Source organism: Pelophylax lessonae, assembly GCF_965119305.1.
Source record: "Pelophylax lessonae genome assembly, chromosome: 11".
NCBI classification, from domain to species: domain Eukaryota; kingdom Metazoa; phylum Chordata; class Amphibia; order Anura; family Ranidae; genus Pelophylax; species Pelophylax lessonae.
In genome coordinates, this window is record NC_138778.1 from 183908725 (window position 1) to 183936673 (window position 27949).

At 45.6% G+C, this 27949-nt stretch overlaps 1 protein-coding gene across 1 annotated transcript; it reads left to right on the forward strand.

Moving 5' to 3' along the window:
- LOC309566682 (ADP-ribosylation factor 1-like) lies at positions 1 to 26801 on the forward strand. The gene is made up of 5 exons (XM_082271938.1): positions 1 to 149; positions 21500 to 21663; positions 21750 to 21860; positions 24790 to 24914; positions 26234 to 26801. Exons 2-5 carry the CDS (start codon positions 21516 to 21518, stop codon positions 26393 to 26395), a joined length of 546 nt encoding a protein of 181 aa, XP_082128064.1. The 5' UTR covers positions 1 to 149; positions 21500 to 21515; the 3' UTR covers positions 26396 to 26801.
- The last annotated feature ends 1148 nt before the right edge of the window (positions 26802 to 27949 follow it).

A 27949-nucleotide genomic window follows, 5' to 3' on the forward strand; every position in this document is an offset into this window, starting at 1 on the left:
GGCTGCGATTGGCTGGGGGCTGAGCGTGCGCAGGAGGGCGGTCCCTCGCCTCTCTTCTCTGGGTGACGTGAGCCGCGGCCGCCATTTCGTGTGACAGAGGAGCCGGGAAGAGGCGGCGGAAGAAGGAAGCTGGTGAAGGGCAGACGTTGGTAAGAGACGGTGCAATAGGAAAGGATTGTATTGTAGATAATATTGGTTGTTATAGGGGGGGGTTCGGGGGAGGTCAGAGGGCGCAGGGAACATCCTTTAATTATGGTGGGAGGGTCGCTGGTCTGAGTCCGGCGATGTCACCTGGGCCTCTGTCTGTGTAATCCTTCCATGAGACTCCTTCTCAGCAGGTGACCAGTGTTTGTATGTATGGGGGTGAGTTCTGCTGTACATTGTATTGTGTGGATGTTACATTGGATTTATGGGACTTGGTTACCTAAGGCGCAGGTAGTGAGGCGGGGGCACACCTAGGGGGGCGGGGGCACACCTAGGGGGGCGGGCAAACCAGGTTGTCTTCGGTGTAACTCGGATGGTGGTCATGTGGCATAAAGGCGGGGTTAACCTGGACTGCCCGGGGATCCTCGGGGGGCCCTTGCTTTAATTGGCAGATTACTAGGTGGGCCTTTCCTGAGCCCCCCAGACCCCCGCCATCTGCAGGATATTTCAGAGAGGCCGTCTGATGTTCTGCTACCTGTACCTGGGCAGGCCACCCTTCTGGCTCCCGATGTCAGAAATTCCTCTTTATCCTCCTATTGATACAGTCTGATCGAATGAACCAATCCCCCCCCCCCCCCCGATTGTGCTGGTGTAGGAATTAAGGGAGGTCTGAAGGTGCCAGGCCTGGTCCGAGGTGTGAAGGAGTGGCGCCCATCCCGGGGCCTGGAGGCGGTTCGTTGGCCGGGGCCTGGAGGCGGTTCGTTGGCCGGGGCCTGGAGGCGGTTTGTGGGCCGGGGGCCTGGAGGCGGTTTGTGGGCCGGGGGCCTGGAGGCGGTTTGTGGGCCGGGGGCCTGGAGGCGGTATGTGGGCCGGGGGCCTGGAGGCGGTTTGTGGGCCGGGGGCCTGGAGGCGGTTTGTGGGCCGGGGGCCTGGAGGCGGTTTGTGGGCCGGGGGCCTGGAGGCGGTTTGTGGGCCGGGGGCCTGGAGGCGGTTTGTGGGCCGGGGGCCTGGAGGCGGTTTGTGGGCCGGGGGCCTGGAGGCGGTTTGTGGGCCGGGGGCCTGGAGGCGGTTTGTGGGCCGGGGGCCTGGAGGCGGTTTGTGGGCCGGGGGCCTGGAGGCGGTTTGTGGGCCGGGGGCCTGGAGGCGGTTTGTGGGCCGGGGGCCTGGAGGCGGTTTGTGGGCCGGGGGCCTGGAGGCGGTTTGTGGGCCGGGGGCCTGGAGGCGGTTTGTGGGCCGGGGGCCTGGAGGCGGTTTGTGGGCCGGGGGCCTGGAGGCGGTTTGTGGGCCGGGGGCCTGGAGGCGGTTTGTGGGCCGGGGGCCTGGAGGCGGTTTGTGGGCCGGGGGCCTGGAGGCGGTTTGTGGGCCGGGGGCCTGGAGGCGGTTTGTGGGCCGGGGGCCTGGAGGCGGTTTGTGGGCCGGGGGCCTGGAGGCGGTTTGTGGGCCGGGGGCCTGGAGGCGGTTTGTGGGCCGGGGGCCTGGAGGCGGTTTGTGGGCCGGGGGCCTGGAGGCGGTTTGTGGGCCGGGGGCCTGGAGGCGGTTTGTGGGCCGGGGGCCTGGAGGCGGTTTGTGGGCCGGGGGCCTGGAGGCGGTTTGTGGGCCGGGGGCCTGGAGGCGGTTTGTGGGCCGGGGGCCTGGAGGCGGTTTGTGGGCCGGGGGCCTGGAGGCGGTTTGTGGGCCGGGGGCCTGGAGGCGGTTTGTGGGCCGGGGGCCTGGAGGCGGTTTGTGGGCCGGGGGCCTGGAGGCGGTTTGTGGGCCGGGGGCCTGGAGGCGGTTTGTGGGCCGGGGGCCTGGAGGCGGTTTGTGGGCCGGGGGCCTGGAGGCGGTTTGTGGGCCGGGGGCCTGGAGGCGGTTTGTGGGCCGGGGGCCTGGAGGCGGTTTGTGGGCCGGGGGCCTGGAGGCGGTTTGTGGGCCGGGGGCCTGGAGGCGGTTTGTGGGCCGGGGGCCTGGAGGCGGTTCGTGGGCCGGGGGCCTGGAGGCGGTTCGTGGGCCGGGGGCCTGGAGGCGGTTCGTGGGCGTGGGCCTGGAGGCGGTTCGTGGGCGTGGGCCTGGAGGCGGTTCGTGGGCCTGGAGGCGGTTCGTGGGCCTGGAGGCGGTTCGTGGGCCCGGGCCTGGAGGCGGTTCGTGGGCCCGAGGGGTAAAGCGTGGGACCTGGGATTGATCTGAGGTGTAACGGTGCAGAAGTTAGGGTTGATCATTGGGGTGCCAGGTGTCCACCTGATGAGGAAATGGGTGCTGACTCCTCTGTCCTATATACTATATACTGTGTATTTGAAAAGGAAATTGTATTATGACTGAGCAGGGAACCAAGACAGTTTGTAGTATCCAGGAATTAGTAGGACTGTTTCAGGGGTTTGGAAATGCAGTTCGGTACCTGGAGACCTTGTAGTCTTGTTGGATTTATAGGCTTAAAGAATAGCCTGTGTCCTTCACCAGGAATTGTTCCGTGTTCCGGTTTGTGCATTTAAATGTTGTTTTTTTTTTTTTGGCGTAAAAGGTTAAAACTCCTGCTAGAATATTTTGACAGTGTCCTGCTGAGTCCTGTCCGTGATACTTTTTTTATTTGCACTAGCATACAATTTTTTAGGATAAGCTTTCGGGGTATGTCCTCTTCATCAAGATCAAGCAGTATAGATTGGATCTTGATGAAGGGGACATACCCCGAAAGCTTATCCTAATAAAATTGCATGTTAGTGCAAATTATCACGGACATTACTCAATTGACTGTCGCAGTGCAGCAATCATCTCAAGCAGTGTCCTGCTGGGAAGATTTTCCCTTATTCCAGGTTTAAAGGTGTAACAGGAAGTGGGGGGAAAATCTCTCCAGATTCGTGGTGATGGGTGGTTATTCTCTTGTAGTGTGTAAATCCCTGGATGCAAAAAAGCCTAATTTAGGGACTTTCACAAATGCAAAAGTTTACACAATGACCGCGTGGGTGCAACCATTCATTACTAGGGCCGGTGTTCCGTGAGAATTACCTACCCGTGAGAAAAACCTACCCTCGTCACTTCCGGTTCACGGCAGTGTAACACGAGCGGTTACATTAAAACAGCTGTGATGCACTATGAATCATCTCCGCTCCTGTCCCTGTCACTTCCCTGATCTCGGCTAGTAAATATTAAAGCGGCGGCGGGTGTATGAAAACATAAATCATGGAGCCCAGAGCCGCTTTTATATTTACTAGGCAAGATCAGGGTAGTGACAGGGACAGGAGCGGAGATGACTCATATTGCAGCACAACTGTTTTAATGTAACCCCCGCGTGGGTAGGTTTTTTTTCACGGACACCGTGATCGTTTCCTACTAGTGCGCATGCGCACTAGTCTGATCCTTAGCTCTTCCATTAGGTATCCGGTGCTGTGAGCATGCGCACTCCTGCGCTGCTCAGCTGTTCCTGGCAGGAAGTGACGAGGGTAGGTTTTTCTCACGGGGTAGGTAATCCTCACGTTACACCGGCTGTACCCTACAGTTCTCTCTCTCAGGCATGGAAATGCCTACTGCAATTTGACAGGTGCTCAGTGGCATCTGTGTGTATTAGGTCTTGGTTGTCACTTGGACCTTTGTCCCTCCTTGGAGGATTTCCCTCTTCTAAATCTAAAATGATGAATTTCCCCTTACTTTATCTTTATGATAATGGTTACTAGTATAGAGGAGGGACTGTCTACGTGGGGAGAGTATAGGGTCCAACGCCTCCTTATCAACTCTATTGTCATTGCATATGTTATTGAGCTTACATAAACTGGAAACGCATCCCGGGAAAACAAGTTCCTCATGTAACTGTGTTCCTAGATTCTCCTTACTAGAGCCAACCAGATTACACAGTGCAATTGCTGTACAATCTTCTAGGTTTCCTGTCATGGACAGCTATGTAGTGTGAGCCGCTGGACACACGTTTTTAGAAGGTGAACACGGTCATTACGGGAGTCTGATGACTTGGGTTTGGTGACTCTCCACAGAATGGTTAAACCTTTTGAAGTGGAGTCATCCGAATTGTGAATTTTATATGTAATCGGCTCAATAAAAGTGTCAGAACAATGTCTTTAGAGTCCACTGTCTTTAATAATTAAACTGGCAACAGCAAGAAAGCCAAATATAGCCAACGCAATTCGGGGGACTGAAAATCTCTCCGTCAGTGCTATGGTGAGGGGGTATAAATGACACACATTAGAATGACAAAAAAACAAGAATGGTAATTTTAAACATGATAAATGAATAGCATTGGAATGGACGAACCAAGAATTAGTACATGAAGGTGCTTTGAGGGACTTTTAATCTGTCTTCCAATTGTCAAGCTGATGCAATAAGACAATACACAAAGTGGTCACCTCCCCCACCTATAACTGGTCTTGATAGGAAGGAGCACTGGAAGGGCAAACGCGGATCAAAAAAGCAAAGGGATTTCCAGTCACTACTTGCCAACCAGCCAGCAACCAACCAAAATAACCTGTCTAACAGAAGGCGTTAAAAACGGGTTTGTGTGCACACATTTGTAAATACATGCGTAAGCTGCAGGCCTCGGAAAGGCACCCTGCAGTGGCCTGCAGCTTATGCATGCATTTGCAACTAAACCCCTGTTTTTAACGCATATGTGGGACAGGTTAATTCGATTGGTCGCTGGCTGATTGTTAAGTAGTGACTGGAAATCCCCTTGCTTTTTTGATCTGATGAAATAAGACAACCTACCACCAAAGGGTAAACTGTAAAAGAAGTAATAAATGCTGCCCAGAAAGGTTACCTTAAGAGTCCATTCACACTTTCGAGTCGTTCGCTCGCCATTGAGTAGTACTGGACCCGTTCTAATAGGAGCGACACAAGTCGCTCCAACTTAGAAAAAGGGTCCTGTACTACTTTGGGGCGACCTGGAGGCGACTTGCATTGACTTCAATTATATGAAGTCCGTGCAAGTTGTGCCGAAGTCGCGGTGCACAGCACAGGTCGCCCCACAAAGTCGTGTCGCGCCAGTCTGAATGGGCTATTAACCATTTTGCTGTCCTTGCATTCAATTGCTGATTGAAGTTTCCTGAAGGTTACCCTGGTATGCCCTACATAAAGCACTTGTGATGGAAGGTATTGAAGGGAGAACGGTTACTGAGCCTCCATATACTGCACACTTCCACCCGCTCTTTACATCCCATTCATAAAGTAAAGGTTGCTATGTGGAGCCTGCAGTGTCCCGCTGAGTTCTATAGTGTCCCATGGCCACATGACTTTAACAGGTCACATGCTCGCGGTTCTCCTACTCCATGCAGGTTTTTCCTTTCATTGGTAATGGCGCTAAACTTGTAGGGTCCTGAGGTAAGTGGTTTGCCTATTTGTACCGCACATCATGTAGTTGTGCTAAGGCAGTACTTGCATTATGAAAGGGGGGTCACTGGTCATCACTGAAGAAAAATGAAGCAGAAATGAATTGCAGTGGGAGATGAGATCCATTCTTTCTGCATACAGTCGTGGTCATTAGGCCCAATGTTTTTATTCTAAGGCAAGATTTTGGGTTTCCTGGTGCTCAACCTGACTGTAGAGGACGATACTTTCCTCTACACTGCACAGTATATCAGCCAAATCAGAAGCTCTGTGCTTTTTTTGTGTGCATATCTGAGATTGAATGTAGAAGTCTTTTTAGGAAGAAGGGACATGTCACTTTTGCTAATGACACGGTTTAAAAAGTATGGGGCAATTGCAACCCGCTATGCTTTTGTATTAAGGCCATCTATTTAAATGTTGCTTCCCTGTTGCTATAGCAACACTGAGGGGGAACTCTGTACCATATTTGTGTACAAAATACCCCAAGTAATTTTCCATGTTCTGCTTACTGCTGCTTTTTAGTCTGCACAGAGCGTGAAGTATAATTTCAGGTATCCCCTGTGATAAGAGTTTCGTTTTTGGTCTGATACTATCATATGTCTACTACTAAAGCAATGCGGGGCTATTTGTGTTGTGGTGACCATGAAGTCAGTCCTTCCTGCTTTGCTGGCAGTTTGAGAAAGAATTGTGCAAAGTCTCTTCAGTAACAAAGGTACAAATCTGTGAAATGTACATACAAGTACCAGGAGTTATTGTCTTTCCTTTACAATATTAGTCATGCCACTTTGCTCTGTAAGCACGTTTAATAAGGTTATGGATACATAGATGTTTATACCTTACCTGTGTCGTGTATGGACCCATAAGTGCCTATATTTTACCTGTTTAGGGTATGGACCCATTGGTGCCTTTACCTTACCTGGGTGGGGTATGGACCCATTGGTGCCTTTACCTTACCTGTGTGGGGGGGTATGGACCCATTGGTGCCTTTACCTTACCTGTGTGGGGGGGTATGGACTCATAGGTTGTTTATTCCTTACCTGTGTTGGGTATGATGGACTCCTAGGTTGCTTATGCCTTACCTGTGTCGGGTATGATGGACCCATAGGTTGCTTATGCCTTACCTGTGTCGGGTATGATGGATCCATAGGTTGCTTATGCCTTACCTGTGTCGGGTATGATGGACTCATAGGTTGCTTATGCCTTACCTGTGTCGGGTATGGGCCCATAGGTTGCTTATGCCTTACCTGTGTCGGCCCATATGTGAACAAAGCCCTTAGGGCTTCTGCTTGCAACCTTAATCCTCACTGCCAGCGGTTTAAAAATCCGGTGTAAGCAGGTCTGGGGGAACAAGTGGTACCTCCGCTGCCCTTCCATATTGTTTTGCTTGGTGCCTGGCCAGGCCCGGGTGCTGTTACACAAGGGGCCGTCTAGCTGACTCTTTTTTTTTCTGAATCAGTTGGCAACATTTTCAGCTTTCTTTAGACTACAAAGAGAGAAAATTGAAGACTGCTGTAGGTTAACTTCTTACTTTGGAAATGTTAGTTGACTAGTTTTGCCATTCTGGCCCAAATGGCTTCTGAAAATTCTGTGTATGATGGGAACGATTAGGAGCTTGACCTTCACTTTGCATGCTCGGTGTAGGCCAGTGACTCCTAAAATATTGAATCCATAGACCACAAAGCAGCTAGCAAGTTCGGAAAGTGGCCAGTGGCCGTTTGGAAAGTGGCCAGTGGCCATTCATCCATCTTTCTCAATGCAGCTTTTCTTAAAAAGGGAAGTGCATGTTTTCAAATATGAAACCTACATACTCCCCTAGGTGGATGCAGCATTGGTCTGATGCGCTGAGAGGCTGAGCCAGCTGCCAGGCAGGGTTCTGGGTGGATCCTGACATGGAAGTTGGGATTCCTTCAGAGTCTGAACCGGCTGAGTGACGTCAGCTGACAGCGAACTTTAACCACCGTTGGCTAAATCTAGGTCACAGGAGTGCACTTAGTTCAGAGCTTTGACCCTACTTCATCTGATTTCATGCTGTCGGTGTTTGTGGGCCTCAGCTACACAGGTGAGTTTTATTCACACTGCTGCTTGGATGGCCTCTTGCTCATATCTGTCATCTTTGCAGCACAGTGATTGAATGGGGTGTTTAAATGACTGAACTGTTAATAAATCTGCAGTTTTGGCCTTAGGAATTTGGTGAACTTCTAGACTAAGTTGAGTGATTGTTGCATGTTGGTTAATGAGTAATGACCGTTTAGCACATATTGATCAGCCTGTGATGAATGTCCTCGTTTCTATTATTCTTAGAAAGGAATACTTTACCAGCATTAACTGTTAGATGACAGTTTGCTTCACTTCATGTACATGTATGCGTACTGTATATCCTAATCGTATGCTACAGCAGCCTTTTTCAATCATGGTGCCTCCTGGGTTCTTCAGGGGTGCCTTGGCAAAATGCCTAAAAATTGTGACAAATTTGAAAGGGGGTTTTACATTACAATCCTGAGCACCATGCAGGTCAAGGCAGCCACTGGCAACCGATGACACCACTGGTTGATAAGGAGAATAACCGGTGCTTGCATAGAATCCTTGTTTACTCCTCCTCTTCCCCTCGCCATCAGCATTGTGGTCACTTTAGCAAGTAGAAGAAGAGAAACTAAGGGAGAAAAGAAATGCTAGAATACTAGTCAGTACCAGTTTGCAATAGTGGAGGAATAAATCACTTCTAAGGTTGGATGGCCCATGTGGTATGGATGTTGCTATATGTAATTTTTATATATATATATATATATATATATATATATATATATATATATAAATATATATATATATAAATAAATAATGTGTGTGTTTTTTTTTTTTTTTTTTTTTTTTTTTTTTTTTTTTTTTTTACATTTTAGAATGGGGTGCCTCAAGATTATGCAGAATTTTAAAGGGTGCCGCGACTGAAACACTGTGGTACAGGACACAAAGTATTCATAGTCCTGGGTTGTAGGCTTATACTTTCAGATGATTGGACACCTGGCAAGCTTTTGAGGACATGCCCCTTAGGCACTTCACTTGTAACCCTACTACACTCCCGAGTCCTCTGGTTTTTTCTAGCATCCCAAGTTGATGGACCTCCTCCACGTTTGTTGGGGAAGTCACTCTTCGCTTCTAAGTTCACCATCATGAGTTGGATAAGAAATCTGATTGTTAGAGCTTTATACTTTCAAGGACATATCTTCTCTTGTGCTTGCATGTGCCCATTCCGTCAGATCTGTAGGCTTTTCGAGAAAAGGTCTCTGTAACCCAGCTGTGTACTTTTCCACACTTTTATACCAAGTGGATGTCCTATCTTTTGTGGATGCAAGTTTTGGCTGCAAGGTTCCTACAGCGGCACTCATGTTTAGGTAACCTTCACTGGTCCGTAGATCACATGGCTGATTACCTAGAACAGGCATGTCCAACCTGCGGCCCAGAACCACTGCCCCTTGACAAACTTTTGTTGCTGGGGAGGAAGGAAGTCGGGTTGGGGGCACGGCCACAGCAGCTTCCAACTAACGGTAGGCTGAGGGGAGGGGAGGGGGGGAGACGAGCATGTGCAGTGTTTGACTCACCATGACCACTTCAAATTACTGAAGTGATGATGGTGGTTAGTGTTCCTTTATGATCTCTCAGAAGAAGTAAACCTCCATATACTGATTACATTTCATTTGATCATCCTCTAGTTGTGTTAATTTAGTGCGGGGAGCGCGGCGGCATTTTATTACATGCCTTAACTATAGTATATATTTTATATGTGGCCCGAGGAAATTTCTCTATACTCAATGTGGCCCAGAGAGGCCAAAAGGTTGGACACCCATGACCTAGAACATTCTGCAAAGAGTGGTTCCAGTTTAGCTTCAGGCAGCCCCCCTGTCTTCCACTATATCTTATGGTGCTGAACATAGAATGGCTCACAGAAAACGTCTACTGATGGCCGAGTGTGTGATCCTGGATTGGAAATCAGACTAAACGCATCAGTAGGCTGGTATTGGGTTACAGGAAGAAGATGCAGGCCTATGTTAGGCAAACCAATAGACCATGGCTGCTTCACATTTTTCTACCCAATTTCTAGAGCAGGAAGGAAAAGGATAAATAGGAAGGTATAAATTAATGAAAATTATATACTTTTAGAACTTTCTGATGACTGGAAACAGGAAGGAACGTCTGAGACCCAACTCAGTTCTATTAGCAGACTGGTTCAAAAGCAGCAATTTTTAAGCTGTACTCCAGGTGAATGGCTTAATACACAAATGAAATACATATATATGGAAGCTAAATTATTTGACTTTCCGACTGCCTTGTCGCCATCTTCCCTTAGGGCAGTGTATTCTTTTAAGTTTCTGAATCTTTGTGCTCATGACTCCTGTGATAATGCACTGCAACAACCTGTGTATTTCCACCCAGCACTCTAGCAGGGAATCATTTTGTTTGCTGATACTATGGCAATATGTAATGTGGGTGCACATATGCTTCCAGTGCTCTGAAGACTTCTTGGACATTCATGTCCGAGGAATCTGGAGCCAGTGGGCAGTAGGTAGGGTTACCACCTCATCCCTTTAATCCAGGACACCTATTAATTACACAGGTTCTGAGGCTAATATAATGCACATAAGGCCCTAAGTGAGTTTAATTACCACCTTAAATCAGCCACAGAACCTGTGTAATTAATGTGTCCTGGTTTAAAAGGATGAGGTGGCAACACTAGCAGTAGGGGCTACATCATCCTTGTCTAGGCAAGTAATATGGAAGTAGGGGGAGGGTAAGTTCCAAAAAGGGGTTAAAAAAAGTGATTCTGTTAAAGCAAACCAAAAAACCTACCCGGCTCAATTTGCCAGCCAGTGTTCAACCAACCAAATTATCCTGTCCAACAGTTTGCTTTAAAACTGGTTTTCGTTCGCACACATTTGCAAATACACACGTAAGCTGCTTCAAGGCATCCCATTATTGTGTGCAATGCTAACTCTTGTAAATTTATGAGAGCCTTCATAGTAGAAGCACATGCATTCTAATGAATACAGGGCAGGTGAACCTATCTGATCCAGCGATGTGCATGAGCGCAGCAGCTTCCATCGCAGTCTCTCTTCTCATTGGACAAATTGGATAATTGTCAGTGAAACCCTGTGAAGGGGGCGGAGCTGAGTTCTGCTGTCTGTCAATGGACGCAGCAGCAGGACTCGGGAGCGAGCACGTAGGGTGCAGCTTTCCCTGGGGGCACCCAGTGAAGAGGAGGGACCTGGAGCACCAACCTGGGACCCCAGAAGAGGATCAGGGCTGTTCTACGCAAAACAATTTCTTCTTTTATGAAGAAAGAGGCTCAGAACCACTTTATGCTTATACAGGGCTTTTATTTTCACTTCAGCAAGTTCATTAAAGGTGTGTATAAGAGTGGGTGGATTGAAGGAACCTGATGCTTTGCTCGACATTATGGGCCAGCCAGGTGTTTACTTTAGAACAGAGCCCAAACTTTCCAGATGAAGGTAATTCTGTATATCTGATGGCCTATTCATAGATGTCTGTTTCTAGCTTCTTGCACAATGTGAGTTAACCTTCACCAATACATCCCAGTGTTATTTGAGTAAATCTTGGCAGCTTCTGTTGCAGCACAAAAGTCTTTCTTGGTTCAGATCTGAAATGGTTTCACTGGAGACTTGTTGGGTAGGTCTGAGAGCTGCACCCAGGGTGATATAATCAGTGCCAGCATTTTTTTGCTCCTGTATGACATCAGGGAACCTTTCCAGCTAGAGTCGTGTACGCCTCCTTGGCTGCTTTTTTTCCAAATTGATGAAGCAGAATGAAAGGGGACTGCAGCCCACCACTAATTAGAACGTTGTACCGGATTGGTAGCTGGAAGCCATGCAGCTCTATGGTGTCCAGTGAACTCTACGTGTTTGCACAGCTGATGTCAGTGTCATGTGCTCCCTGGCAGTTAGTCATGTGCAGGACATTCCAGGAAATGCCGCTCAGGAAATGCTGCTGCTATTACGTTCCTAGCTGTAATGTCTGCATCCTTACCAGACAAATGAGGAACTTTAATGCCTCATGTATGAAAGGCCTGACTAAACCGTTCCTTTCCCTTTTGCCGTAGTAACTTCTGCCTTTGGGTTCTGGCCTGTCCTAGGAGCAGGGAAGGGATAAGGTGTGTGATTGCAAGGGTGGTCAGGCGTGATACTTTAGGTCCTTGGTGACATGGCTTTTTCCCTTAAAAAAAAAAAAAGTGTGTATATATATATATATATATATATATATATATATATATATATATATATATATATATATATATATATATATATATATATATATATATATATATATATATATATAATTTAGAGCTACACGATTAATCGTAACAGAATCGAGATCGCGATTCACTCCCCCTGACGATCTTAACCGATCTTAACATGACACTTGCTCGATTCTTTACATTGCTGTGAGGAGGGAGCAGCTGTCAAAAAAAAAAAAGCCTATCCGCATTAGGCTACATTCACACCTGAGCGTAGCGTTTTTGCGGCGATTTTTTTACAGCGATTTTTTTTTTTGTGCAGGCGTTTTTAGATTGAATAGAGATCAATGGAAAACGCCTGTAATCTGCCCAAAAAGAAGCTCATGTACTTTTTTGAGCGTTGGGCGTTTTGTATACAGCGTCAAAACGCTCAGATGTGAACAGGGGCCATTGAAATGAATAGGATTTGTCTTGTTGGGCGTTTTGAGAGCTGATCCTAGAGCAGAAAAACTCTCCAAAAACGCCTACATGTGAACGGAGCCTTAGCTCCGTTCACATGTGAGCGTATGGATCGCGGGCAGAACCGCCGCGGTTCCGCCCGCGGTCCGGAGATTTATTGCAAATCGCGGGACGCCTAGCGTTGCCCGTTGATTTGCAATAGCCCCCCGAATGCCGAGCGATGTTGCCGCGATTTCCGCCTGCCGAATCGCGGCAACATCGCGCAAACAAAATCGCGGGACGCAATACGCTCCAAAGAAGTACAAGAGCTTCTTTGGAGCGTATTGAGTCCCGCGATTTTGTTTGCGCGATGTTGCCGCGATTCAGCAGGCGGAAATCGCGGCAACATCGCTCGGCATTTGGGGGGCTATTGCAAATCAACGGGCAACGCTAGGCGTCCCGCGATTTGCAATAATCTCCGGATCGCGGGCGGAACCGCGGCGGTTCTGCCCGCGATCCAAACGCTGACATGTGAATGCAGCCTTAGTCTCCCACTGAACTGTAAACACAAATGATTACATTGTATCTTCTCTTTCCCTCTGCCGGAGGAAGAAAGTTTTAACCTCTTAAAGACTAAACCTTTTTCCTACACTTGTTGCTTGCAAGTTAAATCAGTTTATTTTTCCTAGAAAAGTAGTTAGAACCCCCAAACATTTATATATATTTTTTTTTTTTAGCAGAGACCCTGCAGAATAAAATGGTGATTGTTGTACACTGTATTTGCGCAGCAGTCTTTCAAACGCAATTAATACACTTTAATGAATAAAAAAATAAAACAAAACCGTAAAGTTATCCCAATTTTTTTTTATAATGTAAAAGATGTTACACAGAGAACCGTGAGAGAATTGTGATCTTTATTCCAAGCAAAAAAAAATCGTGATTCTCATTTTGGCCAGAATCGTGCAGTGTGTATGTATATGTGTGTGTGTGTGTGTGTGTGTATATATATATATATATATATATATATATATATATATATATATATATTTGCTGTAGATTTTTAGGCTGACCCTAAATGATATTCCTTGAAAATAATCAGTATACATCCGCTACTTAACCATTTGCCACCTGGGCCATTTCTGACCCTTCTCTCATATGTAAAAATCTGCTTTTGTTTTTTTGTTAGAAAACTTCATGGAGTCCCCCAAACAATAATTTTTTTTTTTTTTTTTTTTAGTGGAGACCCTAGAGAATAAAATGCCAGCATTTGCACGCTTTGGGGGGGGGGGGGATACACTTAAATTTTTGGGGAAAAAAAACACCAGTATACAACCCAACTGTTTTGTAAAATATATGAAAGAGGTTATGCTGAGTAAATGGATACCCAACATGTCATGCTTTAAAATTGCGCACGTTTGTTGAATGGCAGCGAACTAAGATACTTGAAAATCTTCATAGGCGATACTTTAAAAATAGGAGATGTAGTGCTAGAATTATTGCTCTCGCTTGGATGTTCACGACAATGGTTGGTGTGGTTTGAACACCGTTTACATATGTGGACGTGAGCACTAGATCTCCTATTGCGTTCACCGCTGCACAAGGGGATGGGGGTACTTTAATAAAAATATATTTTTAGTTTTTACATTTTTATTTTTACACATTTTTTTTTTTTTTTTAAATGGCTTTTATTCCCTATCACAAGAATAGAAATGGGCAGTGACAGGTCCTCTTTATGAAGAGATCTGGGGTTAAAATAAGAGCCCACATCTCTCCTCTACAATGTAAAACATTAGATTAAAAAAAGAAAGCCTTGTTTACATTGAACCGGAAATTACGTCTCTCCAGTCGATGTAGAGCAGCCTTTCTCAACCTTTTCAACACAGAGGAACCCTTGAAATAATTTTCAGGTTTTGGGGAACCCCTGCTAAATATGACTATATTTACAACCCATGATACATTAGTGTGAAGGTCAGTGGGATGAATGCTCCTTACGCTTGTGGGCACTGAGAAGAATTACCTTCTGACAGATGGCTATAAAAGATGAATGGTATCAGGGGGAACTTATCTGAGTCTCAAACTGCCCATTGCTCAAGGAGCTCCTAGCAACCTCTGGAGGAACCCTGGTTGAGAAACCCTGATCTAGACCATAGACATTCTTTCCGCCGCAACCGTTGGATTGTTTCTCAGGCTTCATGATCCGCCAGGTATGCTCGTTGACCACCGGAAAACGGTGAGGGGGGGACACCTCCCACTGCTTCTAAAGGTGATCCAGCTGTGAATCTGCTGCTGGGACCACTGCTGTTGGTTAGAGAATCGTCGGCTAAATAGAAACCATACCGGGGTATGGCATATTGCTGCGTCATTTGTCTGCAAGTCGTTAAAGGTAATATAAATGTAATTGTATCGTTTTTTAAAAAAAACATTTTTAGCTGCATCCTTGAGTTAAGAATACATAGTTGACTAGTGGTTGTGGTTGATCACACATACTGAAACTTTTTTTTTTTTTTTTTTTTTGTTCTATTCTATTTTACATGTTGTATGTTAAAGATATAACTAATTGTAAATATCACTGTATGTAGATATGATTAAGGTCAGTAGCACTGCACTGTATTAAAGTGGTTGTAAACCTCCCTGTACTGTTTGTACCTATAGGTAAGTCTATAACGAGGCCTACCTACAGGTACTGCGAATATCTCCTATACTTGCAGCGTTTAGGAGATATTTACTTTGCATGCAGCCAATGACGTCGTCCGTGCATATGCGCTCTGAAGGAACGACCACCCGTGCCGTTTCTTGAGAGCCCAGTGCCGTGACCGGCGGCTCCCGCACGCATGTGTGGGAGTGACATCATGTGGCTCTGGCCAATGGCACAGCCAGAGTCCGCAGACCCGGAAGGATGGAGATGGGTAGGGGCGATGAGGGTTTAGTTTGGAGGCAAGTGTCACATGTGCTAGTATGCAATGCATACTAGCACATTATTTGTGTATGTGTGTCACTGGTGCAGGCTAAACCTATAGTTGATAACCAGTGTGTGGTTTGCTGCTGCCAAAATGACTCCTTTTTAAGGAGCGTGTACAAATGAACAGAATTTTATAGTAGCTGCTCTAACCGGTCTGTGAAAATCTTGTACCAAATAAAAATCCACAAATAAGTTATACAATAACCCCGTTCCAACACTGTTCACCAACAAGTTGTGATGAAATAAAATTGTGTATATTAAAAATATTAAGCTTTAAAATTGTCCCTTTAATTTATTCTGTGCTAAGTGTGTGAAGTTGCTCCTACGGTGATACACCCATCCAATGCGTGCTGTTATCCACCTCCTTCCAAACTTCACACTCACCAGATGGATGGCAGTATAATATGTGCCTGATCAATATAAACATCTCTCAGATATATGCCACGACATTCCACTGGTACAATTCTGGTATGATCTAGAGATCCCAGATCTATCCACTGATTTCCCATTTGGTTCAGTTGGCCAATTGAAGCAAATAAGAAATCAGTGGATAGACCTGGGATCGCTATATCATTATACTGTAGCTGCAGACAGGCGCAATAGAGACTTGCCTGTCCAGAAATCCAGTGGTGTCTTCACCCGAGCCAATTTTTTTAGTTGTCACTCCACCCAGGTTCTGCCGCTGCAATCTTGGTTAAGGGAACCCAGCAGTGAAGCCTTGTGACTTCACAGCTGGTTCCCTATTGCGCATGCACGCCTTGTGAATGGCCCGGGAAGATGGTGAGCTTTGAACTTCTGGCTGAGTTTGTAGCGGATTCCTGCTTTTATGGACTAGGTTCCACCAACTGCTATCCCCTGTGCAGTATGAGGGCTTTGTAGGCCAACCCCCAACATAAGATGGATGTATTTAGCTCAGGTTCCTAGTAAGGCTGGATACACACTATACAATTTTCTTTAGATTTTTTTTCCTTTAGGCCCCTTTCACACAGATGGACCGTTCAGATCCGCCTGTCCGTTTTTTTGGCGGATCTGAACGGTCCCCCCATGCATCTCTATGGGGCATCGGATATCAGTGGAGACATGTCCGATCCGTCAAATCTGGACGGATGGAAACCCTATTTTCCATCGGATCGGATGAGAACGGACAGACGGTTCCATAGAGATGCATGGGGAACTGACAGCTGTGTCTCCGCACACAGAAAAGCGGTCATCCTCCAGCTCAGCAGGGGACCTGCGGATTGATCCCCCGCTGAGAAAAACGGAGTCCATCTGACGGACTCCAAGTGTGAAAGGGCCCTTTGACTTACCAAAGCCCATATAATATGAGGTCAAACCTAAACACTTTCAATTTGTATGCAATCAGGCAGGCCCTTACACTACATAGTTGAAGGTAAATCTAAAGGAAATCTACCAACAAAAGTTGTATAGAGTGTATCCATCTAAAGAGTGTAAAGGATTCTGGAAAGGCACCTAGAATTTTTCTGAATACATACTGTACATTTTGATTAGGGCTGAACGATAGTCGATGTGATATCGACTATCGTGCTGCGAGCGTGGGCGATAGTCACATCGCCGAACATGTAAGGCAGCCCTGCAGCTAGTTCTCCTGACTGAGCAGCGGCACAGCGAACCAATCACGCGTGCCTGCACACCTGATTTGTTCGCTGTGCTGCTACTCACGACGTGATTGGTTCGCTGTGCTGTGGGGCGGAAGTGTATTGTGGGGACTGGTGCGTGGGGAGTGCGCTTCCGGTGCGAAGGAGCTGCCTGGTGGAGAGGACTACAACTCCCAGCGTTACCTCCAACTTCCCACCTTTCCGTCTGCCCCCAGCCAGAGAGATTCCCCCTCCCTCCGGGAGAACCGACTTCACTGCCCGATCATGAGGGACAAACAGAAGAGGCTGAGGGAGCGCACGTGGGCCGAGGCCGCCAAGAAGGTACCAAATACGGAGGGGAGAGGACTGTACCATGTACACCAGGAAGAGGCGGGTAGAAATATTGCAATATATATCGTTGGGGGGGGGGGGGGGGGGGAGAAATATCGCAATGTGATTTATTTATTTTTTTCCCAAATATCGTGCAGCCCTAATTTTGATCACTGTTGGAAATATTTTCCCGGCATATAGACCTATTCCAGGAATAGGAAATGGCATCAGAAAGAAAAGTTGTGGTGGCACGTAATCTTATAAAGGTAATTTTGTGTAATAATCCACCGTATGAGGGATTAGGCTGTGTGTCACTGGGAGGTGCTGTACCCACATATGTGGGTTTTTGTTGTTCTGCCAGCACACACTGAATTGTGACAGTATGAGAGGTTTGTGATAGACATCCGCCTACATTGCATTCTTTGCTCTGTATGAATCATCAATAATTGCTAAGTACATGGTATCGGGTTCAGTATTTTCTGTTTGGCACTGTTTGATAGAACAATGTATATTATAGTGCAAGTGAGGAAGCAGAGTGAAGATCTGTGTAGGGATACATGAGGAGTCCCTTGAAGACTTTGGGACTGGATGATTCTTTTTTAGCGAAACACCCACCGGCCACGTTATTGGGTACACCTGTTCAATTGCTTGGTAACACAAATTGCTAATCATCCAATTACATGGCAGCAACTCAATGTATTTAGGCATCTAGATGTGGTGAAGACCACTTGCTGAAGTTCATTTTGAGCATCAGAATGAGGACGAAAGGGGATTTAAAGTGGAGTTCCACCCATTTTAATAAGTTTAGATGTATGTAATCCCCTTTAAAAATGCTTTTACCAATGTAAACTATTATTTTCTGCAAGGAAATACCTTTTTTTTCTTCTTTATTCATCCGCACTACCGAGTCCGGCCGCCTATAGGCAAATACGTTGTGTATCCCAGCAGCCCTTGTGAATTGCCTAGTGACGAAATCTTGCACCGGCACCAGCTGTACTCAGAGATGTATTGCTTTGAGTCCGTTCTCTGCCCCGCCTCCTCTCAGTGAGCGCTACGGGATGTAATGCTTTCAGTTCGCGCTCACTGAGAGGAGGCGGGGCGGAGCACGGAGATGGGGAACAGTAACTCTAATAACCACTTGTTACAATCAGGGTATGCAGAATACCATCTCTGAACGAACAACACATCGAACCTTGAAGCACTATACAATTTTTTCTTTAGATTCCCCCGCACCCCCCCCCCCCCTTTAGACTTACCAAGACCATATGAGGTCAGACCTAAACACTTTCAATTTGTATACAATCAGGCAGGCCCTTGCACACCGTAGTTGAAGGTAAATCTAATGGAAATCTACCAACAAAAGTTGTAGTGTGTATCCATCTTTAGGCAACCTGTCAGGAAGAGAGCGCTGCTCAGTGGCATTACTGCGCAGGCGCAAGATCGGGAGGTGCATGCTGGGTACCCAGCTGCACTGAATCCCAGAAATGAAGAGAAGAGGGCTTCAGATAACCACGGAACCTGTCTGCTTCTGATATGATTTGGTTAGTTTTCCACAATTTAAACATAATAAAAAAAAAAGGGGGGGGGATAGAATTTTGCTTTTTAATGGGATTTCGTTTTGTTTTTTTTGTTTTTTTCAGTTCTTTGACTTTGCATATTGCGAACATTATGCTGAACTCCCTGCACACAAGGCACAATAACACAGTTGCAACCAGCCATTAAATAAAAAAATTTTTGAAAATTTAAAATAAAACACAAAACAAAGCTGAGCAAAGCAAGTCAAAAATGAGATCGAAAATTAGAACGCTCAGTTTGAGTCGCATATCCAGAAATAATGTTCGGTTACTTTTAATGGCTTTGTCGCAAAACCTGATTTGGCCAACGGGGCGGTGCAGTTGGAACCTGTATTTTCATCTGTCTGCCCCGACATGTGCGGTTAGGAGAATCCCTCCATGTTTGTATGCTGGGGGGTCCTAAACAAGCAGAAGATCTCCAATTTTTTTTCGTTTCTATGTGGAGTATTTCTTGCCTTGTGCTTGTAGGAGATCTTTTTCTCTGTAGCTGGTTGGTGTTCCTGTGACTCTGCGACAGCCATTTAGATATTGTGACCCATTTTTATTTACTGTCCCTTTTATTTAGCACGCCATATATCTTGGTGCAGAGATGTACACATTCTATCCACCCTCCCTGTCCCTGACCCTTTGTGCTGATGTAACATTACGCTCTAGCTATGTAGCTTCTCTTCTGCATACAAGCTTTGTTACACCCACCCCCTTGTTCCTGTTAGCACAGTACATTGGTGCGCTGACTGTCAAATGTCTGAAGTTGCCATGACAACCGTTCCTTTCCTTCTTACACGAAATCTTCCTCTGTTGTAATGGACAGTAAAAGGACATTTGTTCACTGACCAAAATAAAGGAAGCATAGGATGGGGTTTTATTGTGCTTGGTGCCATAAGAGGATCTTGTTTTCTTTGTAATCACAATTTTTACAATCATTACTTCATAAAGGGCTTATATCTATATAACAAGGAAAATAATGCATTGCATGGAGACTTGTTATCATTATGACTTGGTGGACTTGCCAAAGGGAGTCCATAAACAGCTTGGGGCTCATTCACACTTGTTCAGAGATCGGCGGTTTCCTGAACTGAAAAAATGCCGATCTGTACCAAGGGCACACAGGAAACACTGCATCTGTCTCCTGCCAGGTGTAACACAGAGAACCAACGATTGAACACTGCTGATCGCCCAGTTCTCAGGGCTCCCTGATCGGAGAGCTTGTGACTGTCACTGGCTCTCTACTCTACTTCTCCTTTAACCACTTTACCACCGGAGGATTTTCCTGCTAAAAGACCAGGGGTTTTTTTGCGATTTTTTTTTTTTTTTTTTTTTTTTTTTTTTTTTTTTTTTTTTTTTTTTTTACTGCGTGACTTTAACGGACAATTGCGCGGTCGTGCGACACTGTACCTAAACGAATTTCACGTCCTATTTTTCCCACAAATAGAGCTTTCTTTTGGTGGTATTTGATCACCTGTGCGTTTTTTTTTTTTGATCACGCGGTATAAACAAAAAAAGAGCGTAATTTTTGCAAAAACAACAATATTTTTCACTTTTTTTTATATGAAATTCCCCCAAAAAAAATGTAAAAATCAAAATTTTTTAACATTTTCGGCCAATTTGTTTTACGCTACCTATGTTTGGTAAAAAAAAATTGCAAAAAGCGTATTTTGATTGGTTTGCGCAAAAGTTATCGCGTTTACTAACAAAGGGAAAGATTTTTGTCATTTTTGGTGTTTTTTTTTTAAACGAGTAATGGTGGCGATCTATGATTTTTTTTTTTTGCGGTACTGCGACATTGCGGCAGACAGATCGGACCCTTGACTGAGATTTTTGACACTTTTGGGGGTACCAGTGACATTACTGCAGTAATCAGTGCTATATATATATATGCACTGTTACTGCAAAAATTACACTGGCAGGGAAGGGGTTAACAGTATTGGACAGGGAGGGGTTAAGTGTGTCCTAGGGGCGTGATTCTAACTGTGCAGGGACAGGTCTACTAGTGTAAAAACAAAGATCAACAGTTCTACATAGTAGAACTGTCTGATCTTCACTTTTACACAGGGAGAACTGACAGGCGGCTTGTTTACATAAGCCGCTCTGTCTTTCTCCCGCTGTACCGGCGATCATAGTGTGACCGGCGGACATCGGGTCCGCCAGTCACACTCCCGCACTCCTCCGCGAACGAGCCGAGGCGGTCGCGCGCCCGCCCGCTATTGGCTCTAGAAGGAGTGACAGGCGAGCGACGTAGACCTACGTCACTCTGCCTGGCCGGGGCCGACTGCCGCAGTAAATATACTGTGCGCAGTCGGCAACCGGTTAAAGAAGTTGTAAACCCTCGAAAGTTTTTTTTTTTTTTTTTTTTTATGATTATTCATGCTGCTCTTGTCTTATAGGCCTTTTTTTATGATCTGGCATTAAAACGGTTGTATACTCTGCTTTTAACTTTTTACCTACAGGTAAGCCTATGACACCTAACCTGTAGGTAAAATTAATATCTCCTAAATCTGCACGGTTTAGGAGCTATTTGACCTGTATGCAGCTGCTGACACCAGGCTCCCTGCTGGAAACTGAACTGCGCGGGAGTGACGTCATTGCGGCTCCGGCCACTCACAGCGCCAGTGACGCAGAGGGAAGATGTCAGCTGCCTTAGCAATGTCCGGGCGACCGTGTCCGGGCTTCGTTCTAAGCTATGCGATGCATACTAGCTTATTCTGCCTTTGTCCTGCAGGTTTTTTTTTTTCTTTGAGGATACAACCGCTTTAATATGCAACATACATTCATATATCGTGTGTGTGTATACACAGCAATATCAAGGGATTCCCTCGTGGTCTGGAATGACTGTGGATTGAGCTTTCATATGAAGCTGTATTACATTTTGCATCCATTTCCATTCTCTTACCTGCTCCTTTTTTTTTTTTTTTTTTATCAGATAAAAAGACACTACAATGGGGAACATGTTTGCAAGTCTGTTTAAAGGCCTCTTTGGCAAGAAAGAAATGAGAATACTCATGGTGGGCTTGGATGCTGCCGGAAAGACCACCATCCTGTATAAGCTGAAGTTGGGTGAGATAGTGACCACTATTCCCACCATAGGTAAGCCATGTGATCTATCATTTTTGGAATTTACTGACCTGTCTAAAACAATTATTCGTTCTGATATGACTTTTGGTACTTTTCAGGTTTTAATGTTGAGACCGTAGAATACAAGAACATCAGCTTTACTGTCTGGGATGTTGGCGGTCAGGACAAAATCCGGCCTCTGTGGCGTCACTATTTCCAGAACACTCAGGGTGAGTATCTTTGGGGTAGTACTGGGTTAAATCCCACCAGGCTTAGATCTGCATTGATTTTCCTATCCTTTAGCAGAGATCCTCCAGGTGCCCTAGATCCCTTCCACAAACCTTAACTAGATTTGTCTTCAGTGTATGTGCCCTGTCTATATATATATATATATATAATGTCAGTCAATTTAAAGCCAGCTTCAACCAGAGCAACAGTATGAGACAATTATTTTTGTTAATGATATATCTTACAGTGGAGATAATTCAGCTGCTGATTTGTCTGTGCTCGCTTGTTTTCCATTGTGCAGTTATGTATGGAACACTTCTGCCCCTTGCCCCTACGTTTTGGTGACCCAATCAGTTTTACTGCTACAGGGCAGCACCTGTGCACCGGATCATGTGTGTATATATACGTAATCCGACACTTCTGGGCAGGGGGGGGGGGACACACGCCTGCCACCTGCGGCTCACTTCTGTTGAAGCTGGTCAGCGGGTCCATGGTACCCAATGTCCGCCGGCACTTGCCGATCGTTGGGCAGAGAGCCAGAATTGCGATCTGCCAATGTAAACAAGGCAGATCGCCTTTCTGACAGGAGGGAGGGGATGAAATTTGTGTCTCTGCGCAGCAGGGAATAAATTCCAACTCTCCCTCTAGTAAAAGCACCTCAAACAGTATAGTAAAACACTGGCTAGGCAGTTAACCCTTTGATCGCCCCTGATGTTAACCCCTTCCCAGCCAGTGTCAGTACAGTGACAGCATATATTTTCGAACACTTATCACTCTATTAGTGTCACTGGTCCTCAAAAAGTGTCCGAATATCTGCCTCAATATCCCAGTTTTTCTATATTTATAAGTTGCTGATCGCTGCCATTACTAGTAAAAAATATAAATGAACAAAAACTGAAGAAATAAAGTAATGCAGTGCCGTATCGCAAAAAATGGCATGGTCATGAAGGGGGTAAATCTTACGGAGTTCAATTGGTTAATCAGTAGCATTGAATGCCTAAAGCCCCGTACACACGCACAATCGTCGTCATACAAACGTCGGCGGACGAAAGATCTGCCGATTGTACGCGTGTTAGTATGGTGCCTCCGACAGATGTCTGCACACAATCCGCGGACAAGAGTCTTTCTTGCAAACATGAAAATTTTTGTCTGCAGACACCAGAACGGACGATTGTTCGCCTGTCAGTACAGAAATCAGCCGACAGACTGCAGATTTGCAAGACTGGGCATGCTCAGAAAATAAAAAACACAGGGAAAGTTAACCATTACATGACATCACTTCTGCAGTCAGCTGAAGTCTGCGGACAAAATTCTTGTGCTGTCCTTGCACTTTTCAACAGACACCGACATCCCGGGGAGAAAAGACGAACATTTGTATGACGACGATCTGTGCATGTGTACGGGGCTTTACAATCTGATGTGGTTGGGCATAGTAACTAATCGGCTTCTAACTTCAGCTTGTTCAATTAAGCTTTGACAATAAAACCTGGAAGCTGATTGGTTACTATGCAGAGCTGCACCAGATTTGGTAAATCTCCCCCAATAGGTTTGCCCGGAGTTCAGCTTTTAACCTGTGCTACGCAATCCCTTTAAAGTGGTTGTAAAGGCAGAAGTCTTTTTTTTGTTTTGCGAAAGCTCCTAAACTGAACTCCATAAAAGCCTGTGTGTCAGTGTGCACGTAGGCTTTTACCAGAGTTATAAAAGCTGCTAAGGTTAGGGGAACTTCAACCTCCCTCTTCTGAACTCTGAAGTTCCTTCAGGATAGGAAAGTTTTGACCGCCAGCCGCAAAACGTTTTTCTTTCCCTGGTAAGGCCACAACAATGAGAAGTCCGTAATGTCCATACATCTGTGTTGGGATTTAATTGCAGAATCCCAAATGTTTGAAAATTCACCTACTGGGCATGCAATCTACTGAGGCTGTCTGTATATTCCTAACAATAATGCATTTGCTTGCCCCTGATCACATGGTACCGCAGTAACATTCAATCAAATAGTCACATGTTTATAAAAGTAGTGCATGTATGACTTTTACTGCGATTTCGACTCATTTGAATGTATGGGCTGAAAATTGCATGGCACAGGAATGCAAAGGGTGTTCCCGTGAGATTCCGTAGTGAACGGACACTCGGAGCTCAATTTACTCTGCTCCGTTTTTCATCCCATTCAGCCAAAAGTAGTGCATGGATTATTTTAACAGCAAACTACAACCAGATTGGATAGTACTGCAGTACCATGCGATCTGGTGCAGGCAGATGCACTGCATTTAAAATCTGCTTTGGGGGTGTCGTTTTGAAGTACATTGACACCCTCTGCAGATTGCATGCCCAGTGCGTCTTGAGTGCGGCATGGAAAAAGCGCATCAACCCTGGTTTCCTGCACCGCACTTTGATGTGAACGGGCCCTTAAGTATTTTGTACTTGTAGATGTATACAAATACTGTGCTTTCTCTGCTTCTGTGGCGAACGGGTCCAATAAATGCCCACGGTGCCCTAAAAGGATACTTTTCAATGAGCACACCGCACTAATGGCAAGATTGGTGCAGCCTTCTGGTAATCTTGGACTTGCAACTTATGAAATTTATGGTCTGCTTTAATGAATGTAGACTAGGTTACCTGATAACAGCTGTGTAACGAATTTAAAATGCTAGTGCCTATGTTACATTAGCCATCCTATTGCTGGCAGCAACCTAATAGTGACGGGTCACCTGTTACCAAAGCAGATTCTCTATTGAGGGAGATATGTTATATAAACAGCAAGTATTATTTTTGCTTTTTTAATGATTCTGTCACTGGTGTGTTGGCGCCAGCTACAGGATTGTTAGTGGGATATAGGCCCAATGGAGACAGAATTCCTTGTCGTGTTAGTTTACAAATGGTGTTTTGAGCTTGGTTAGTAAGAAGTCATTGTTAATTCTTATTTCTTCTATGCAGGTCTCATCTTTGTGGTTGATAGCAATGACCGAGAGAGAGTTAATGAAGCCAGGGAGGAGTTAACAAGGATGTTGGCAGAAGATGAGTTGCGGGACGCTGTACTTCTAGTGTTTGCAAACAAGCAGGTAAGTTTAATCCTTATTCATTCTTATAGTGTTATATTATGTCTGCATAGAAATGTCATGTGATTGAGGTCCCTTTATCTTCCAGTGTCTGAACTGAGTGGCTTTTCTCTTTCAGTCTATAGCCAGGTTATTTGCAGAAATGTTTCCCTTTTGACCTCCGGAATCACTGTGGAACTTTAGGCTTGCCTTTTAACCATTTTTTGGACCGGAAGGTTTTACCCTCTTAATGACCAGGCCATTTTTTGCAAAATGGCACTGCGTTACTTTAACTGACAACTGGCAGGGAAGGGGTTAACACCAGAGGCGATCAAAGGTTTAAATGTGTCCCTGGGGGGGCGCTTTCTAACTGTGTGGGAGGATGAGCTTGCTGAATGAGCACAGAGACCTGTGTTCATTACTGACAGAACAGCAGTCTGATGTGTTTACAACGGCAGACCGCCGTTCTGTCTCCACAGGGAGCGATCGCAGGTGCCCGGCAGACATCGCGGCTGCCAGACCCGCTGATTGGTTCCCCCTGTGGCCAATCGGTGTGGGCCCCCACTAGCGGTCCCGTGAAACAACGTACAGGCATGTCCTACTGTGGCAGGTTGGCTCTGTCCCGCGAAATAAGTACAGCGGCTGGTCGGCAAGCTGTTAAAATAGGCTCACAGGCAGGAATTTTTAGCAGAAGACCCATGCTTTGTCTTTTCTGCAATAAAACTACTTACCTGCCTCTCCGCCCTTGTACAATGAGCCGCACGCGCACAGCTCGCTTTACAAATTTGGAAGTGCTGAATCTGAATTAACTCCCATGAATCCTGAATGTCAACCCCGCCCAAGCAATGACAGCGGCCAGTAATCGGGACCTGGAAGCCGGACACCTGAAGATGTCAGTGGCTGGGCGGGGAGATTGAGGATGCCGCATCGCTGGAGCTTAGGTGAGTATTGTTCCACTTTATATCTTTACTTCTCTCTACAGACCACTGAAGTCAGTACTTATGGATAGCAGTGTATGTCTTGTATGTTCATAACTTTTTGTTTTTACTTTCTTTCTGCTGTGGTCTCCAGCAATGTCTAATGATTTGCTGCCTGAAATACATTAGTAGAGTCACAGTAGCCACAGTAGTGAAGGCAGCTGCACTGCTTTAGGTGATTCTACTTATAGTCTGCACTGCATGACTTTACCTCAGAGTAAGATGTATCAGTCAGGCATGATCCGATCCTGTATTTTGTGTAAATAAAATTTTACTTATGATATATCATGAGTTTTCTTGGGAGCAAATGAAATCAATAGCTTGGATGTACTGCATATATTTGACATGCTTTTTTGTTTAATCTAGGATCTCCCAAATGCAATGAATGCTGCAGAAATCACAGACAAATTGGGCCTGCATTCCCTGCGTCAGAGGAATTGGTACATTCAGGCAACCTGCGCGACCAGCGGTGATGGTCTGTACGAAGGCTTGGACTGGCTGTCCAACCAGCTGAAGAACAAGAACTGATCCCTTTTACAGTGAAACCTTACCCTCTCTCCGCCCCTCTTCCACCCAACTCCCATCCTGTTCAACATCTTGGCAGAGCTGGCCAGCGCCTCTGCTGCCTCGCAGGCAGGCATGTCATTTCTACGCACATCCGTGTTTATAAATGTGTGTGTGCACGCCTGTGCGAGTGGGAGCAGCAATCTCACACTGTGCCTTATACGTGCTTCGCAGTATTAACCCCTTCTGAACACAACACTACCCACCACTTCCAACAGCCTGTGTACAGCTTACCCCTAACTCCATTCTCCAACCACTCAATAAGTAGTGACTGTAAATGGGCTACTGGGCAACATCATATACTGGTGTGGGCCAAGTCGCCGTTATCATTGTAATAAAACTGTTTAAAGAACTCCAGAAAGATCCAATATGGATGCACATAAGTCTGTGTTTACTGATCTATAGATGTTCACTTGCATTGAGTCAGATGGGAAAAAAAAGTCTAGCATCTTTGGGTCTAGTAGAGTAAGATTACATTAGAATGTGTTTCTGATTTAAATTTTGAAGCTGCTGATCTATGCATCAGGGAAGCAGTGGTTAGTACGCTTTAAACTAAACTCGCTTCATCCTCCTTCCCATAATGGAACCTTGTGGAGTTCTTTAAAACGTTAAGTTTCTGGCCTTAGAAAGAACTTTGGACCTCATGCATTATTGGTATGAAGTAAGGATTTGGGGGGGGGGGGGGGGATACAGACAGTTGGTTCAGACCCTCCCAGAAGTGAGGCCTTCTAGTGTACTTTCCCATAATGGGAAATTTGTATTGGAATTAGACCTTTTTAATCTGATTCAAAAATGAAAGTTATCCATATATGCCCTACCTTGCCATTTAAAACGTGTTGTCTAGTAGCTAAACAGTGACGGTAGTTCATAAGATAATACTGCATGCAGAAATAAGATAGTAGGCGTTTAGGGTTACTTCGTGAATATAAATCATTGTAGTTTCTCATAATAGGACACCTGCAAGTAAAACGAAAGGACAGTAGCTATGAATGTTCTACTTTGTATTGCTAATCAGCAGGGGCTCTGGGTCTAATTTTAAGCAAAAGGGGCTTAATAGCATGTGTTGGCATAACTGTGGATTGGGTATAATGTATATTGAAACATATGTAGTCATTAATTCGATTCCATAACTTATTTGCACTCCCTGGACTGGTATATGTACTGCAGGTAAAATTAGATGGATTCATATAAGCATGTGATTTGAAAACTGTTACCATGATTGTCTAATTAGACTGTGGTGTTCACATGTTTTAGTTTAATATTGCCTGGACAGAGCTGCATTTTTATGTGTTCTGAATTTCCATGCACAATAAAGCTGACCTCGGCAAAAAAATTTTTCGCTCAGATATATTTCTCAAAGAGTTTAAATCCACTTTGTGAGCACCAAATGCTTTTGCATACCTATTTACCTTATAAAAGCAGCTGTGACTTCATCCCTGTTATGCACATTACCTGTGCAGAGAGTGGCGCTGTGGGAGGGGCCCAGAAGGCCCACTCACTACAGGATGCCTGCAGAAA